The 18335-nt window shown below is 42.4% G+C and overlaps 1 protein-coding gene across 1 annotated transcript in view; it reads left to right on the forward strand.

Moving 5' to 3' along the window:
* poln (polymerase (DNA directed) nu) overlaps window positions 1-10723 on the forward strand; it is a 283259-nt gene extending 272536 nt beyond the window's left edge. The window contains exons 21-22 of the mRNA XM_059974013.1: window positions 2544-2605; window positions 7982-10723. Coding sequence (XP_059829996.1) covers window positions 2544-2605; window positions 7982-8041 — 122 coding nt within the window. The 3' untranslated portion in view covers window positions 8042-10723. The remainder of the gene's footprint in view (window positions 1-2543; window positions 2606-7981) is intronic.
* The last annotated feature ends 7612 nt before the right edge of the window (window positions 10724-18335 follow it).

An 18335-nucleotide genomic window follows, 5' to 3' on the forward strand; every position in this document is an offset into this window, starting at 1 on the left:
AAATACACAATTACTTGCTCAGTTAAATTGTAGTTTGTCTTTTTTATGCCTTAACTTATTTCCATGAAACTTCAGCAAATTGGGCCAAAATGTACTGGTCCCAATATGCCTCAATTAACCAGAATCCACTGTATTTTCCAGCAACTGTAGTATAGCTGATTTTGTATTTTCCTAGAAGCTTCTCAGTTATTCTGCAGCAGGTGTCCCATCACCTGAATCAGATCATTTTACAGGTTAATTCTCATTACTGAGAATCCATTCATTACTCCTCAGATAGTGAAGCAGTTCATACCCAAATGCAGCAGGACCTGGACGATATCCAGGCTTGGGTTGATAAGAGGCAAGTAACATCTGAGTCACACAAGTGCCAGGCAATGACCATCTCCAACAAGAGAGGCTCTAACCATTGTCTCTTGACATTCAGTGAGATCACCGTCACTGAATCCCCTATTATCAACATCCTAGGGGACAGGAAACTGAATTGGTCTAGCCATATAAACACTGTGGCTACCAGAGCAGGTCAAAGGCTAGGAATCCTGTGGCGTGTAACTCATGTCCTGACTCTCCAAAGCCTGTCTACAAGGCACAGGTCAGGAGTGTAATGGAATACTTGCCACTCACCTGGATGAGTGCAGTTCCATCAACACTCAAGAAGCTTGACACCATCCAGTACAAGGCAGCCCACTTGATTGGTACCCCTTCCACAAGCATTCAATCTCTCCATCATCAATGAACAGTTGCAGCAGTGTGTACTATCTACAAGATGCACTGCAACAACACACCAAAGCTCCTAAGGCAGCACCTTCCAGACCCACAACCACTACCATCTAGAAGAACGAGAACAGCAGATACCTGGGAACATCATCCTGACTTGGAAACCTATCGCCATTCCTTAACTGTCGCTGTGTCAAAATCATGGAATTCCCTCCCTAACAGCGCTGTGGGTGTACCTACACCTCAGGGACTGCAGTTGTTCAAGAAGGCAGCTCATCACCACCTTCTCAAGGACAACTAGGGATGGGAAATAAATGCTGGCTTAGCTGGTGATGGCCATAAATTTATAAATTAATAAATTTAAAATAAAATTGGGAGGTTGTTGCCTCTAATTGAGTTTGAGACAACTGCAACTTCTCTTTTTGTGTGTCTTCTTTCTTCATTCATTCTTTGTTCTTGTAATACTTAATAAATTGGCCATGTTTTATGTCCCATTCCTGACTTCTGAAGAACCAGCTCCAGCAACGCCATGTTGCACGGACCAGTTGGGCTAAAAGGCTGTCTCCATAGTAGTTCCTCCATGACTGTATTTAATTTATTCCTGTATTGACCTACCTACTCTCTGCTTTCCATTGATTTTACATAAATTCCCAGGCCACCTTCACTTTCCTTGAGGAACTCAACCCTCCTTCCTGTTCCCCAGATACTCCACACACAACCCTCATTCTGCTCTGGCCTGCAGTGTGCGGCCCCTTCCTCAGTAATATACTGCCGAGCTGGACCTTGGCTGGAGAAGCCCATGTTGGGTTTCTCTTAGTCCATATTACTCTCAAGACCACATTTACAGATGGTGCTTTGTCTCCATTTATTAATCACTTGGCCATTGAGGTCAGTATGGGTTTGACTACCTCAGTGAAACATTGTCCCTGACCCATTTGCAATCTTCTCCACTGTTTCTCTGCAGATGTCAGTACGTAACGAAGACCACACCTGGCACAGTGCAATATTACTGTGGCGTCTTTGTTAATGCAAATACAAACTCATGGCTAATTCTATCGTGAAACCATAACTTGAAATCTGCCCACACTGGGTTTCATCAACATGATTCAATATTCAAGATTATTTAAAGTCATTTAATGTTTCCAGTACACAGGTATAATGGAGAATGAAATAATTGTTACTACGTGTTAATAAAACCCAATGTCCTGTATGGATAACTTCACTCACCCAAACTGAATTGACCCCACAACCTAAGTATGTAAGTAAGTTTCGGATCAAAGTACATATATGTCACCCTGAGATTCATTTTCTTGCCGGCATTCCCAGATGATACAATACAATCAATGAAAAACTACACCGAAACAAAGATGGACGAACAACCAACGTTTAAAATAAGACAAACTGTGCGAGTACAATAATAAGATAAAAAATAAATAGATGAATAATTAAATAATACTGAGGACATGAATTGTAGATCCCTTGAAAGTGAGTCTATAGGTTGTGGAAGTTATCCACACTGGTTCAGGAGCATGATGGTTGAAGAGTAACAATTGTTCCTGAATCTGATAGTGTGAGCCCTAAGGCTCCTGTACCTTCTTCCTGTAGCAGCAAGAAGAAAGTATGGCCTGGATGATGGGAGTAGACTTATGTTCTCAATATTATTTATTTTATTATTTGCATGATTTGTCTTATTTATGCATTGGTTATTTTCTTGTAAATGCCTGCAAGAAAATGAATTTCAAGAAAGTATATGGTGACATTAAGGTGATAATAAATCACTTCGAACTTTAAACTTAAATGATAACTCTCCACTCTTTTTCCACTTGCAGAGCTTGTAAAAGGCACCATGGAATCTCTGCGGTCTGTGGAGGCTCTTGGGGTCTATTTGAAGGTAAGACCAAGCTATCCTTGCACAAGGATTTCAGCCCAACTTAATCACAGGTTTATCAATTTATTGGTTTATTATTGCCATACGTACTGAGATACAGTGAAAGGATTTGTATACAAGCCGTCCACATGGATTATTTCAAAACATACCTCTGTTTTCTTGCTGCCTCAGCAAAGCAGCCAGCATACTCACAGACCCCACCCACTCCTCTCCCATTGGGCAGAAGATACAAAATCCCGAAAACATACCACCAGGGTCAAGGACAGCTTCTACCCTGTTGTTATACAACTCTCAAGTGGACCTGTTCTATGACAGAATAAAGAATAAAGTGTTACAATTCAGAGGAAGTGCTGTGCAGGTAGACAATAAGATACACGCACCATGATGAGATCTTTAAAGACCAGCTTTATTAGTCACAAGTACATCAAAACATTGAAACAACTTATGAAATATATTGTTTGCTTCAATTACCAACACAGTCCAAGGATGTGCTGTGGCCAGCCAGCCAATATTTCCATGCTTCTAGCGCCAACATAGCATGCCCACAATTTACCAACCCTAAACCTGTATAGTATGCAAGACAGGTTTTTCACTGTATCTGCACATATGACAGTAATAAGCCAACACCATTACTAACACCCAACTAAAGCCTTCCTATCTTTACTCATCCAACTAAGTTCAACCCTACACTTAACCCCTCTTCTTTTCCTTTGCCCTGTAGTCTACTCCCCTCTCCTGATAGATTCCTTCCTCTTAAGCCCTTCACCTTTCCCACCCACCTGGCTTCACCTATCATTTCCTAGCTATCCTCCTTCCCCTCCTCTCACCATTTTATTCTGGCAGCTTCTCCCTTCCTTTCCCATTCTGAAGAAGAGTCTTGGCTGAAATGTTGACTGTTTCTTCATTTCCATCCACGTTGCCTGGCCTGCTCAGTTCCTCCGGCATTTTGCGTGTGTTGCTTGGATTTCAGCAACTGCAGATTTTCTCTTGTTTGTGATCTCAAACCTCTGCTGCTGCCTTGTGGCTATTCCCACTCATGGGGAAGACTTTGGGAGTAAACCCCAAGGAAAAATCTGGAGCCGGCATGCCTAAGACAGTCCTACGTTGAGTTGAATGTGGAAATCTATAGTACATTACAGGCCCTTCAGCCCACAATGTTGTGCTAATCATGTAACCTACTCTAGAAACTGCCCAGAATTTTCCTACCGCATAGCCTTCTGTTTTACTAAGCTCCATTTGATAAGCAATCTTGCAGTAAAGGAGCCATTAGGAGGTAGTGATCATAATATGATAAGTTTTTATCTGCAATTTGAGAAGGATAAGGGCAGCTCGGAGGTGTCAGTATTGCAGTTGAACAGGGGAAACTATGGAGTCGTGAAGGAGGAGCTGGCCAAAGTTGACTGGACGGATAGCCTAGCAGAAAAGACAGTGGAACAGCAATGGCAGGTATTCTTGGGAATAATGCACAAGGTGCAAAATCAGTTCATCCCCCAGAGAAGGAAGGATTCAAAGGGGGGAAAGGGGACACAGTGGTTGACAAAGGAAGTCAGAGATTACATAGCAATAAAAAAAAGAAGTATGACAGAGCTAAGGTGAGTGGGAGGACAGATGATTGGGAAGTTTTTAAGGAACAACAGAACTTAACCAAAAAAGCAATACGGGGAGAAAAAATGAGGTACGAACGCAAGTTAGCCAGGAATATAAAGGAAGATAGCAAAAGCTTTTTTAGGTATGTGAAGAGAAAGAAGATAGTTAAGAACAATGTTGGGCCCTTGAAGAATGAATTGGGTGAAATTTTTATGGGAAACAGAGAAATGGCAGAAGAATTTAATGAGTACTTTAGATCTGTTTTCACTAAGGAAGACACAAGCAATCTCCCAGATGTATGGATGGGCCAAGGACATAGGGTAACAGAGGAAATGAAACAGATTGACATTAGGAAGGAAATGGTGATGAGTAGACTGATGGGACTGAAGACTGACAAATCCCCAGGTCCAGATGGTCTGCATCCTAGGGTACTAAAGGAGGTGGCCCTGGAAATTGCAGATGCATTGGTAATCATTTTCCAATGTTCCTTAGATTCAGGATCAGTTCCTGAGGATTGGAGAATGGCTAATGTTATCCCACTTTTTAAGAAAGGAGGGAGGGAGAAAACAGAGAACTATCAACCTGTCAGCCTGACATCGGTGGTGGGGAAGATGCGAGAGTCCATTATTAAGGATGAAATAGTGGCATATCTAGATAGCAGTGATAGGATTGGGCCGAGCCAGCATGGATTTACCAAGGGTAAATCATACTTGACTAATCTGTTGGAGTTTTTCGAGGATGTAACCAGGAAGTTAGATGGGGGAGATCCAGTGGATGTAGTGTACCTCGATTTTCAGAAGGCATTTGATAAGGTCCCACATAGGAGATTGGTGGGTAAAATCAAAGCTCAGGGCATCGGGGGGAAGACATTGACATGGATAGAAAACTGGTTGGCAGATAGAAAGCAAAGGGTAGCAGTGAATGGGTGTTTCTTGGAATGGTAGGTGGTGACTAGTGGGGTGCCCACAGCTGTTTATGATTTACATCAATGATTTAGATGAAGGCATTGAGAATAACATCAGCAAATTTGCTGATGATACTAAGCTGGGTGGCAGTGTGACATGTGATGAGGATGTTAGGAGAATTCAGAGTGACTTGGATAGGCTGGGTGAGTGGGCAGATACTTGGCAGATGACGTTTAATGTGAATAAGTGTGAGGTTATCCACTTTGGGAGTAAGAACAGGAAGGCAGATTATTATCTGAATGGTGTAGAGTTAGGTAAGGGAGAAATACAAAGAGATCTAGGAGTCCTTGTTCATCAGTCACTGAAGGTGAATGAGCAAGTGCAGCAGGCAGTGAAGAAGGCTAATGGAATGTTGGCGTTTATTACAAAGGGAATTGAGCACAAGAGCAAGGAAATCCTCTTGCATTTGTACAGAGCCTTGGTGAGACCACACCTGGAGTATTGTGTACAGTTTTGGTCTCCAGGGTTAAGGAAGGACATCCTGGCTGTAGAGGAAGTGCAGCGTAGATTCACGAGATTAATTCCTGGGGTGTCTGGACTGTCTTACGCAGAGAGGTTAGAGAGACTGGGCTTGTACACGTTGGAATTAAGGAGATTGAGAGGGGATCTGATTGAAACATATAAGGTTGTTAAGGGATTGGACAAGATGGAGGCAGGAAATATGTTCCAGATGCTGGGAGAGTCCAGTACCAGAGGGCATGGTTTGAGAATAAGGGGTAGGTCATTTAAGACAGAGTAAGGAAAAACTTCTTCTCCCAGAGAGTTATGGGGGTCTGGAATGCACTGCCTCGGAAGGTAGTGGAGGCCAGTTCTCTGGATGCTTTCAAGAAGGATAGGTATCTTATGGATAGGGGAATCAAGGGATATGGGGACAAGGCAGGAACCGGGTATTGATAGTAGATGATCAGCCATGATCTCAAAATGGTGTTGCAGGCTCGAAGGGCTGACTGGTCTACTTCTGCACCTGTTGTCTATCGTCTATTGTCCATGTACCTATCCAAGAGTCTCTACCACTATCACAGGCAGTGCATTCCATGCACCCACCACTCTGTGTGAAAAACTTACCCCTGACATCCCCTCTATACCTGCTTCCAAGCACCTTAAAACTATGCCCCCTCATGTTAGCCATTTCAGCCCTGGGAAAAAGCCTCTGGCTAGCCACACGATCAATGCCTCTCATCATCTTCCACACCTCTACCAGGTCACCTCTCATCCTCTGTTGCTCCAAGGAGAAAGTTCACTCAACCTATTCTCATAAGGCAGGCTCTCCAATCCGGTCAGCACCCTTGTAAATCTCCTCTGCATTTTCTCTATAGTATCCACATCCTCCCTGTAGTGAGGTGACCAGAACTGAACACAGTTCTCCAAGTGGGATCTAGCTAAGGTCTTACATCGCTGTAACATTACTTCATGACTGGCAACTTCTGCGACAACGCTGATGCCAGACAATTTTGATTTCTGCCATTCCTTTGGATTCATCAGCTGTGCGGAAAGGGGGAGCCTACTACATGGGCACCCGCTTGCTCTCCATATCGTACTGTCCTGGTTTGCATTCAGATAGGACTCTGCCCCTAACCCTAACCTCCACACCCCCTCTCTCCTGGAGCCCTCTCTCTCCCTGCCAATATTTATACCTTTTGTTTTTCATTGGCACAGTTTGTCTTTTTTTTGTTTATTCATTGTTTATTAGTAGTTATTTATTTATGTAGAGTTTTTCATGAATTCTGTTGTATTTCTTTATTTTCCTGTAAATAGCTGCAAAAGAAATGAATCTCATGGTTGTATACATACTTAGATAATAAATTTACTTTGACTTTACCTTTGCTCAAACAATCAAATTATTAAACAGTACATTGAGGTAAAATGATAATAATGCAGAGTAAACTTTAAAAACTACAGAGAAAGTGCAGTGTAGGTAATCAAAAAAGTACATAGATTGTGAGGTCAAGAGTTCATCTTATCGTATAAGAGATCTGTCAAAAAGTCTGAAGCAGCGGGGTAGAAACTGTCCTTGAGCTTGGTTATACGTGCTTTCATGCTTTCGTATATTTTGCCCCATGGGAGAGGGAAGAAGAGAGAATGTCAGGCTAGGTGGTGTTCGGATAATGCTGACTGCTTTATCAAGGCAGCGAGGGTAAGTTGGGGTAAGAAGGGTGTGATGTTGGAAGGCAGGACCGGCTGGCTACACTGATGGTGTTATGTAAATGCTAGGTACCATCGGCATACCAAGTTATGAATGTAGTCAACAAAGAGAAATGCAAATACAAATGTTTTTAACAGCACGGTAGTGTAGCAGTTAGCATTACACTATTACAGTGCCAGGGACCTAGGTTCAGTTCCTGGCACTGTCTGTAAGGAGTTTGTACATTCTTCCCATGACCCCATGGGCTTCCTCTGGGTGTTCTGGTCTCCTCCCATAGTCCAAAGGCATAGGTTAATCGGTCACATGGAGTAACTGGGTGGCGCAGGCTCCTTGGGCCGGAAGGACCTTTGCCCGTGCTGTATCTCTAAATTGAAAAAAAAATGTGAAGCTTGCAAGATGGATAAACTGCATGCAAGATAATGCATTATTGGTACAACAGATTCTGCAGATGCTGGAAATCCAGAGCAAAACACACAAAATGCTGGAGGAACTCAGCAGGCCAGGCATATTCATGGAAAGGAATAAAGAGTTGATGTTTTAGACTGAGCAGGTTCGTCAGGTCTCGTGAATGAAGGGTCTCTGCCTGAAACGTCGACTCCATAGAGTTTTTAATCTCCCCAGGGTCCCTCCAGCGACTTGTGTGAATTACAATACATTATAAGTCTTGTTTTCTGTTCTGTGCAGGTCCCTTTAAGAGTGTCTCTCAGTGCAGGGAAGTCGTGGGGTTCAATGAAAGAGCTGTGAGGTGTGGAGTGTTGCCATATGCCAACCTATTTTGCAAAGCATTGATAAGCACCAGTTGTCGTGTTTTGGTTCCTCCCACTGCTGCCTCGCTACTTGGGGCGCTTGGGGGACAAGCTAAGAATTCTCAGTTGGTTTTTCCCGGATTACTTGGTTTAATATAATTAGCAAGGTGTTTCTAACTAATGGCGATCAACAGCAGGTTTTAGTAAATAGTTTCCTTCCTGTTTGAAAACACTGTTCATCGTTTATTCTGTGTAATAATTAACTGTTAGTTCACCTCTCCCACCAGCATTTGCTGCTGATCAAAGATGTTGTTGTACTTATTTATTAGGATGCAGAAGGTAGTAATTCAGCCCATTGGGTCCATGCTAGCTCCCTTCAGAGCAACTCATTTATTTATCTGTAATCCTGCAACATATTTCCTCTCATGTGGCTGAAGAGCTGAGGTTGCTCAGTTAAAACTCCTTTATCTGGTTTAAAGGCAGAACCCATTATAAAGCAGCCAGTCAATCCTATGAAAAACTTGTAGCTTAATTACCTATTTAGATTTTTTAAAAATAATTGAGGGAGTTACAGATCTGACTCACTAGGGTACCTGTTAAGTTCATAATCAATAAAGGATCATCAAATGCCCCCTCCCTCCAAATTTTCTTCCTTCATCTCTGCATCAGACTTTCCACACCAGCTTACTGCTTCATGGTAGAAATAATTTCTTCTCGTAATCCCCATTGTCCTCTCATTGAAGGTTGAAGTTCTGCACCCAAAACACAGTTCATGAGGATTTCCTCTCAGTACGGGAGCTGTGCGCTGCAAGTGAGATCCCTTTAATGTCCCTCCCACTCATGATGATCCAACTTCGATTATGACTTGCCCTGCATGGTGAATGAACAAAGTCTTTGCTTCACTGAACCCTTGACAGAGCAGAAAGGTTAGAAAGAGAGAGAAAAAAGAGAAATAACAATAATAATTTATTTATGGAGCACTTTTCATACAGACAATGAAGATCAGTGTGCTTTACAATGGGATAAAATGAAAACAAAATATAAAAAATGAGCATGAAAATAAAAGAAAAAGATGATTGTTAAAGGTTAAATAAACAGGTTTTGAGTTGCTGTTTAATTGAGTCTGCCTCCTTTATGGTTTTAGGTATTGAGTTCAACAGTTTAGGAGTGTAGGTCAAAAAAGCTGACCTGCCAATTGTCATTTGAGGAGATAGTTTAAATTTAAGAGTCCTGAGAGTTCGAGCAGGATTATAAAACAAAAACAGTTTCGTGATGTAGTCTGGTCCCAGACCATTAAGAGCTTTAAAAGGCATAACATTCTACTTTATAGCAATGAAAAAAGTTCATATCAATACATGGATGTGGACAAATCACTGACCTTTTTCAGTGAATGAAGAATAGCCAAGGGCTTATGCTTTAATGGATGTTTGGTTTAAAAATAGAGTGGAACACTGCCTTTTCTTTTCAAGATCATTTTCAAGTTAAGATCACTATTTTTTCCCTCTGCCCTTGGGAGTGAAAGACTGGGTGGCTGTGGATACGAATGCCCTTTCTTTCACATACACATAGAATGACCAATTGGAGTTTTGATTAATAAGGCTCCTAGCTGGGATTTGCTTATTTTAATTCAGGTTCTATTACATAAATTAATACTGCAGGATGAGAAGAAAAAAAGTGGGTAGCATGGCAGAGTAATGTTATCACAGTACTGCAACTCCACTGCTGTCTGTCAGGAGTTTGTACGTTCTTCCTGTGACTACATGGGTTTCCCCCACGGGGTCCAGTTTCCTCCCACAGTCTAAAGACGAATGGACTAGGTTAGATGGTCAAACAGGTATAACTGGGAAGCAGGGGCTCGTTGGGCTGAAAGGGCCTGTTGCCATGCTGTATCTTTAAATAGATAAAATAAAAGTGTGTTAACCTTTGAGAACACGCACACACTGTACTGATTCTTCTGCTGAATAGAAAAAATATAAAAATGGATGTGTGATAGAGGTCTGTCATCAGTGACATTTATTGGATAATGGGACAGGTACAGGGGGTCATAAAAAACATTGTGGATACGGCCTGATCCATTGAGAGTAAAGCCTTCCCTACTATTGAGCACATCTACATGGAGCACTGTCGCAGGAAAGCAGCATCCATCATCATGGATCTACCATCCAGGCCATACTCTCTTCTCGCTGTTATCATCAGGAAGGAAGTATAGGAACCTTGGGTCCCACACCACTAGGTTCAGGGACAGTTATTACCCCTCAACTATCAGGCTTATGAACCAGAGGGGATAACTTCACTCACCCCACTGCTGAACTGATTCCCACAAGCTATGGACTCACTTTCAACTACTCCATATCTCACATTTGCAATATTATTTATTTATTATTGTTATTGTTTGTTTTTTATGTATTTGCGGTTTGTCTTCTTTTGCACATTGGTTGTCCCCTCAGTTTTTACGGGTAGTTTTTCATTGATTCTACTGTATTTACTGTGAATGCCTGTAACAAAGTAAAACTCAGGGTAGTATATAGTGACATATAAGGAGAGGTGGGACAAACTTGGATTGTTAATAATAAATTTACTTTGAATTTTAAACTTTGAACCTATTACTGATTGCCGCTAATTTATACCTTTGGGAACCAGCCACAGTCACAGTTTCCCTCTCCAGCAGCAGAGCCCTCTCAGCACCTACCTTATCTTTGCCCCCGAATGCTGCCTGAGTTATTATTTCCTCTCCTGAAGTTATCATTACAGTAATCAAATTCCCAGTCGACTACCACCATGGTCCAAACCAGCTGATGGATTTGTTTGCTAACTGGTCGGCTCCCATGCTACTGTGTGTTTAACATTTTGTTTGGAGTGTATTTCAGAATTTCCTTAATTAAATCTGTCGGCTGGTTGATTTGCGTTTTGTGATCTCCCAGTGCTGATGTCTGCTCTCTTGAGCTTCCACTAAGTAGAACGCTGAGCTATTCTCTCCACTGGTGTGAAATTCTACAAATCCCAAACCTGCTGAATCCCAAACAACAAGAAACTGGGACTGGGAATTTGAATAGTGTAATGATGAGAATGCTCCAGCAGTGAACCATTTGATGCACCATCAATAACTCTCTGAGACGTGAGGCGAGATATAGGCTTTTATTGACTGGAAGAAAGAACAGACAGCAATTGACCACCATGCTACATCCTGGAGACTGAGGGCAGGGCTCAGGCCTCAATCGCCTTTATACCGGGGTCTGTGGGAGGAGCCACGGTCAGTGGGAGGAGCCACAGGAGCAGTCAGCGGTGGGGGCGGGGGTGGGTGACCAGACAGGTATATGTAGTTCACCACACCATTGATCAGCTAAGTTCAGAGAATTGAGTATAGAAGCAGGCCTCACAGTTCAACAGATCTGTAAACGGTTTATACTCCCCATCATGCCCCCACCACCACACCTGGGAGCACGTTCCATGCACCCATCACTGTGCGAAAGAACTTTCCCCTCACACTTCCTTTGAACTTAACCCCTCTCACCTTAATTGCATGCCCTCTACTATCAGATGTTTTGACCATGGCAAAAAGGTACTAGCTATCTATTTAATGAATCTTATTATTTTATAACCTTCTATCAGGGTGCCCCTCAGTTTCCACTACCCCAGAAGAAACAATCCAAGTTTGTCCAACCTCTAATCCAGGCAGCATCCTGTTGTACCTCTTCTGCACTCTCTCCCAAGCCTTGATAGCCTTCCGATAGTCCTACCAGAATTAAATGCAATTCTCCAGAGTTTTATAAAGCTGCTACATAAATTCCTGATTCCTGAACTCAATGCCCCGATTAATAAAGGTGAATATGCTGCACACATGTTATCACGTTCCATCTTCAGTGTTATTAATAATTTTTCCTTAGTTTTATTTGACAGTAGGGGGAGTAAACACCCAAGGTTTTGGGGGTGGAGGTGCAGAAGCATGGGGAGACCTCATCATTCCTGAGTCCCAGTTCTAGGGGAAATTCTTCATCTGGCATTACCCCAAACTCTGTCACACTATGGGCATACAATCAATCAATGAATATAAACTATTTTATGTATATATATTTATTGTGTTTTTTATTACTGTGTTTTTTTGTGTTGCATCAGATCCAGAGTAACAATTATTTAATTTTCCTTCACATTGTGTACTGCAAATAACATTAAACAATCTTGATTCTTGAATCTTGTTTTCCAGTAAGATACAAATTCAGGAAGCAAATCCCTCCTGTATTCAATAAATTACCTTCTGGATGTTGCTAGGTAACTCCCAAGAGGAAGTCTTTGGCACATTGAAAAGAATTGTGATTTCCTTGAATGATTTAGTAATTAACATAATATTATGGTTTAGGGAAAATTATATCATCTTGACTGTAGGTCAATGGCAATCATCTAGCACTAACATGGAGAAAGGAAAGATGCAGGAATCAGGAGTAACACACAAAATGCTGGAGGAACTCAGCAGGTCAGGCAGCATCTGTGGGAAAAAATGTACAGTCTACTTTCTGGGTCGGGAAGATAAGAAGGGAGATAATCAATATAAAAAGGATTGGGAGGTGGCAGCAAAGGCTGGCCGATGATAGGTGGATACAGTTGATAGGGGTGATTGGCAAGTGGAGGGGTCGAGAATAGGAATCATATAAGAAGGTGGAAATTGATAGGTGGAAGTAACAAAAATCTGAAGAAGATGGAATCTGTAGGTATATTAGAGCATGGATTGAAGGGAAGGGGGTGAGCAGGGAGATCGGAGGGAGTAGTGTGCTGGTGATTCTAGAAATCACAAACCTGCTGAATCCCTAACAACAAGAAACCCCAGATGAGAACGAGGGAAACGGACAGTCAATATTTTGTGTTGAGACCCTTCATCTGGACTCGAAACAAAATGGAGATATAGCTGGTGTAAAAAGAAGGGAGAAAGGAGGGAAAACAGTGAATATGTTCGGTGACCATAACTTTACATCTGCACTAGGGAGAAGAGACATCAGCTGTGGTTTAAGTTTCAGGGAAGGGTTGAGGTGGATTGGTGTGGGTTGAGTCTTTTGCAGAGTGGTGGGTGCCAAGGGTGGTGGTGGAAGCAGATACAATAGAGATGTTTAGACAGACATTTGAACATGCAGGGAATGGAGAGATCATGTAAGGGCAAAAGAAAATTTAATTGTGCATTGAGTTCAGCACAGACATTATGGGGCCTGTTGTTGTGCTGTACGTTCTAAGCATTAAGGGAATAAGATATATACTGTATACGTTAGAAACAATGGGAATGTTGCCACAAGAAAGCAACATCCATCATCAGGGACCCCACCATCCAGGACATGCTCCCTTTTTGTTGCTGTCATCAGGAAGAAGGTATAAGATTCCCAGGATCCTCAGGACCTACACCACCAGGTTCAGGAACAGTTATAACCCCTCAACCATCAGGATCTTGAACTAAAGGGGGTAACTTAACTAACTTGAACACTGAACTGATTCCACAACCTATGGACTCACTTTCAAGGACGCTGCATCTCATGTTCTCAATATTATCTATCTATTTATTTACTATTTGTTGCTTGTTTGTCTTTGTTTTGTTTATGTGTAGATTTTCATTGTATTGTATTTCCTTGTAGATTCTATTTTGTTTCTTGTATCTATGGTGTATGCCTGCAAGAAAATAAATCTCAGGGTTGTATACGGTGACGTATACATACTTTGATAATAAATTGACTCTGAACTTTGAACTTTGTGACTGCTGCCACGATAATTTTGGATAAACTTCTTGTTCTATGATCCAGAAAACCATTTCCGGTGCAGTTGCTACCACACTAATTCCAAGCTATTTTGATATTTAATTTTCGATTTCTGGCCAGGATACCAAGGGACACAGAATGCCTGCAGGGTGATACACAGACAGTGGCAACAGATGGATCAAGCAACGGGCAGCTTTGGCAGTTTGAACGTGTGGCCATCTGTCTGGGAGGATGAAGCTCCACCCCGCATCAACTCCCCTTTCCCCATGCCGTCACTCTTGGCAAGAGAGGGATCCGGGAACGAGCAGAGATGCGAGGGTTCACTTTAACACAAGACCTGGAGTGCGGAACACAACCCACCGCAGGCTGGCCAGGGTCATTGGGTCAGCTGGTCTCATTCAACTGGAATCAGTTCTCAAAGCTAATTATCATCCCTTACCTTAATGAGCAGACGTGAGAGTCACGTCTCAGGGAAAACTGCCACTTGCTAATAGGCTCCCAAGTGGCTTTCAGTAGCCTGAGCTCTATCCTCAGCCTCTTACTGATAACTACAAATCTTTGACTTTAATGTTAGTGTGTGGTAGGAGTGTGTCATATATAATGGGGGAGGTGTGGACAGGTTAACCAGAAGGATGGAAGGTATTCTACATCACAAAAGGATGCATTTACTGAGTTCCCCTTTGAGAGGTGATCGAATGATGAGGGGTGTTGATAAAGTGGCTGCCCTTTGTAGAGAACAATATACATCAGAGGTCATCTTATCGTGAAGAAACCCAATAGGGAATTGTGAAGAGCCTCCTTTGTGTAGAGAACGGTGAGACTCACGCGGGGTGTGGGTGAGATGAACAGCCCTGAAGCATTTCATATGCTGGGCAAGTATATGAGGGAAATGGACAGCGAGATCCATAGGTAGTTTAATAGGAGGAAATGTGGAAGGTTTCAAGTTGGCATGAAATGGTTGGGCCGAACGGGCTGTTTTATGCCATATGGAAAATTGAAGCACAGAAGGAGGCCATCGATGCTCCCTCTAATTTTTTTACAGCTGCACCAACCAGCAGGACATCTTTACACAGCCTGAAAACTGTGTAGCAGATTTAATGGCATCAGCGTTTGGTGAGCCAGCGGTTTATTGACAATGAATTGCTGATTTCCATTCTAGGTTTATCGTTACAATTTGTAACAGTTTTGTAACTTGAAACACTGACAATGTAAATATGTTGAAGTTCTAAAATGTTCCAAAGTAAAAATTGTGGTACGTTGATTATATTTACATGAATTCAAAATTACATTAACATTTTATTAAAGATAATTCCAACTGCGTGGCAACAAAGGCATGGCCACACACAGCTTAAGGGAACACCGGAGGCCACTCAGCCCATCATGTCCAGTCATACTATATTTCACATCCATTAGACTCTTCAAAGCATCCCATAGCATGTTTTGTAGGAAAACAGCAGATGGGTTCTACACAGCGAGATCCCACTCACACAGCAAACATTAGGCACCCAAGGTGCAGCTGGAGGAGGACATGTTGCACAGGACGGGAGAGTCCAGAATCAAACTATTCCGGATGCTGGCAATCTTCTTTGCCAGCTTCTTTTTCTTAGTTTGTCCCTTGGGGTTGAGAGACACACTGAGAATCTGGGTGTGACAGCACAGAAACAGGTCCCAGCACGCAGAGTCTGTGTTGACCATTTACACCAATCCTAGTCAATTCTCAACTCCAGAATCTACCTCTCACCCATACACCAGGGGCAATTAACTCAGCGACCCCGTCTTTGGAATGTGGGAGGGAACCGGAGCAGTTGGAGGAACTATGTGGTCATGGGGAGAAGACTGGAACTCCTTAAATTGCTCTTCTGAGATTGTCGAACTGAACATTGCCTTAATGTCCCTGGTTGAAAGTCAACGTGGTGTTACTGTCATTTGGACAAATCCATATGTGCAAGGATGCAATGAGAAACTTAGAGCAGCATTACCAGTACAGAGCATCAGATAAAAACCAAGCATGAGAAAAAGATAGATTATACATAATTTTTACAAGGAAGGACACCATTAGAACAGAAAATAAAACAAAGTTCATCATAGTGCAGACTGATCAAAGTGGTCATAATTTTGTTAAGCTGGGGCAGTGATTATGGTTATGCCAGCTGGTCCAAGAACCAGCCATTTGAAGAGAAGTAGCTGTTCCTGAACCTGATGGTATGGAACTTCAAAGTTCAAAGAAAATTTATTGTCAAAGTACATGCATATCTCCATATACAAATCTGAGCTTCATTTACTTGTGGGCATACTCAAATCCATAAAAGAATCAGTGAAAGACCACCCCAGTTGGGCATCGACCAGTGCGCAAAAGACAGCAAACTGTGCAAATACAAAAGGAAAGAAATAATAAATAATATTAAGAATATGAGATGAAAAGTCCTTGAAAGTGAGTACATAGGTTGTGGGAACATTTCAGTGATGGGGCAAGTGAAGTTATCCACTCTGGTTCAAGAGCCTAATGGTTGAAGGGTAATAATATCTGTTCCTGAACCTGATGTGTAAGTCCTGTACCTTCTTCCTGATGGCAACAGTGAGGAGAGAGAATGACCTGGGTGGTGGAGTCCCTGATGATGGAAATTGCTTTCCTGCGACAACTCTTCATGGAGATGTAATCTTAATGGTGGGGAGGGCTTAACCCGTGATTGACTGGGCTGTAGCCACTACTTTTTGTAGGATTTTCCAATCAATGGCATTGGTGTTTCCATACCAGGCTGTGATGCAGCCAGTCAATATACTCTCCACCACACATCTATAGAGATTTGTCAGTGTTTTAGATACCATGCCAAAATATTCGCAAACACATAAGGAAGTAGAGGTGCTGCCATGATTTCTTTGTAATTGTATTTACCTGTTGGGCCTAGAGCAGCTCCTCTGAAATGATAACACCAAGGAATTTAAAGTTGCTGCCTTCAGATTTCTGTAACTCCTGCCCAATGGTAGCTGTGAGAAGATGGGATAGACTTCAGTTTTACCACAGCTACCGACGTAATATTGGTTGTTCTGCCTTGACTTGAAGGGAAGCCACTTTCACTGCTTCACCAGAACACGGCTGCTTGGTCACGTGTGGGTCATCGGTGAGTGAGAGTTGCTTGCACAGGGGTTCACATCCTGGGGTCCATGAATCTCTTGCTTAATGGTACTGGTCGATGGCATAAAAAAGGTTTGGAACCCCTGCTCCAGCAGGTTATTGATGATTGGGAAGGGACTGGGTGACCACTAACTAGGTTAGATCTTGTGTGAATAGGACATACCCCGGCATCCTAAATCCAGGGCCATGATGATGCCATATTGTTTTATAAGACGATAAGGTATAGGAGCAGAATTAGGTCATTCAGCTTATCGAGTCTGCTCTGCCATTCCATCATTACTGATCCATTTCCCCTCCCAGCCCCAATCTCTTGCCTACCCCCCTCAACCATATCCCTTCATGCCCTGATCAATCAAGAATCTGTCAACCTTTGCCTTAAATATCCATCAATACTTGGCCTCCACAACTACCTGTGGCAATGAATTCCACAGATTCCTCACTCTGACTAAAGAAATTTCTCCTTATCTTGGTTCTACAAGGACACCTTCCTATTCTAAGACTGTGTCCTCTGGTCTTAGACTCTTTCACCATAGAAAACATCCTCTCCACATCCACTTTGTCAAGGCCTCTCGCCATTCGATAGGTTTCAATTAGGTCACCCTCTCATACTTCTGAATTCTAGTGAATACAGCCCAGAGCCATTAACCAGTCTTCATATGACAAGCCATTCAATCCTGGAATCATTTTCATGAACCTCCTTTGAATCCTTTCCAGTTTCAGAAGGTCCTTTCTAAGAGGGGCCAAAACTGCTTACAAAACTCCAAGTGAGGCCTCATCAGTGCTTTATAAAGTCTCAACATTATATCCTTGCTTTTATATTCTAGTCCTCTTGAAAGGAACGCTAACATTGCATTTGCCTTCCTCACCACAGACTCAACCTGCAAATTAACCTTGGAGATGTAAGAGATACCAGATCAGATGCTGGAGTCTGGAGCAATACATAATCTGCTGCAGGAACTCAGTGGGTCCAAGCAGCGTATGTGGGGAAAGGAATTGTTGATGCTTCATTTTGAAACCCTGCATCAGGATATCTTCCTCATTCTTGGGTCCGATATAATTCCATCGGAATCGCGTTGGAAGTGTTTCAACATACTCTCAAATTCAAATTTATTGTTAACAAGAGAAACAAAAAGACCAGGCTACTAATCTGAGCCACCACACACTCTAGCCCATACTGCACCAGAATGTGATCCTGAATTACCTCTCCAGCTGCCCGAGGACCCACCAACACACAACCTTGTAGAACATCATACTCGACTTGAGTGGCACCTACTTTAGATACACAGAACACGAGGGGCTGAATGGTTTAATTTTGCTCCTATGTTTTATAGACATAGGATGCCATGAATACCATGAAAATTAGCTTTTTGTGGCAGCAGCAGAGATCTAGATGGGACAAGCATAATTTACCATAAATGAACATAAATTAC

This window comes from Hypanus sabinus, chromosome 7 (assembly GCF_030144855.1).
Source record: "Hypanus sabinus isolate sHypSab1 chromosome 7, sHypSab1.hap1, whole genome shotgun sequence".
NCBI lineage: Eukaryota > Metazoa > Chordata > Chondrichthyes > Myliobatiformes > Dasyatidae > Hypanus > Hypanus sabinus.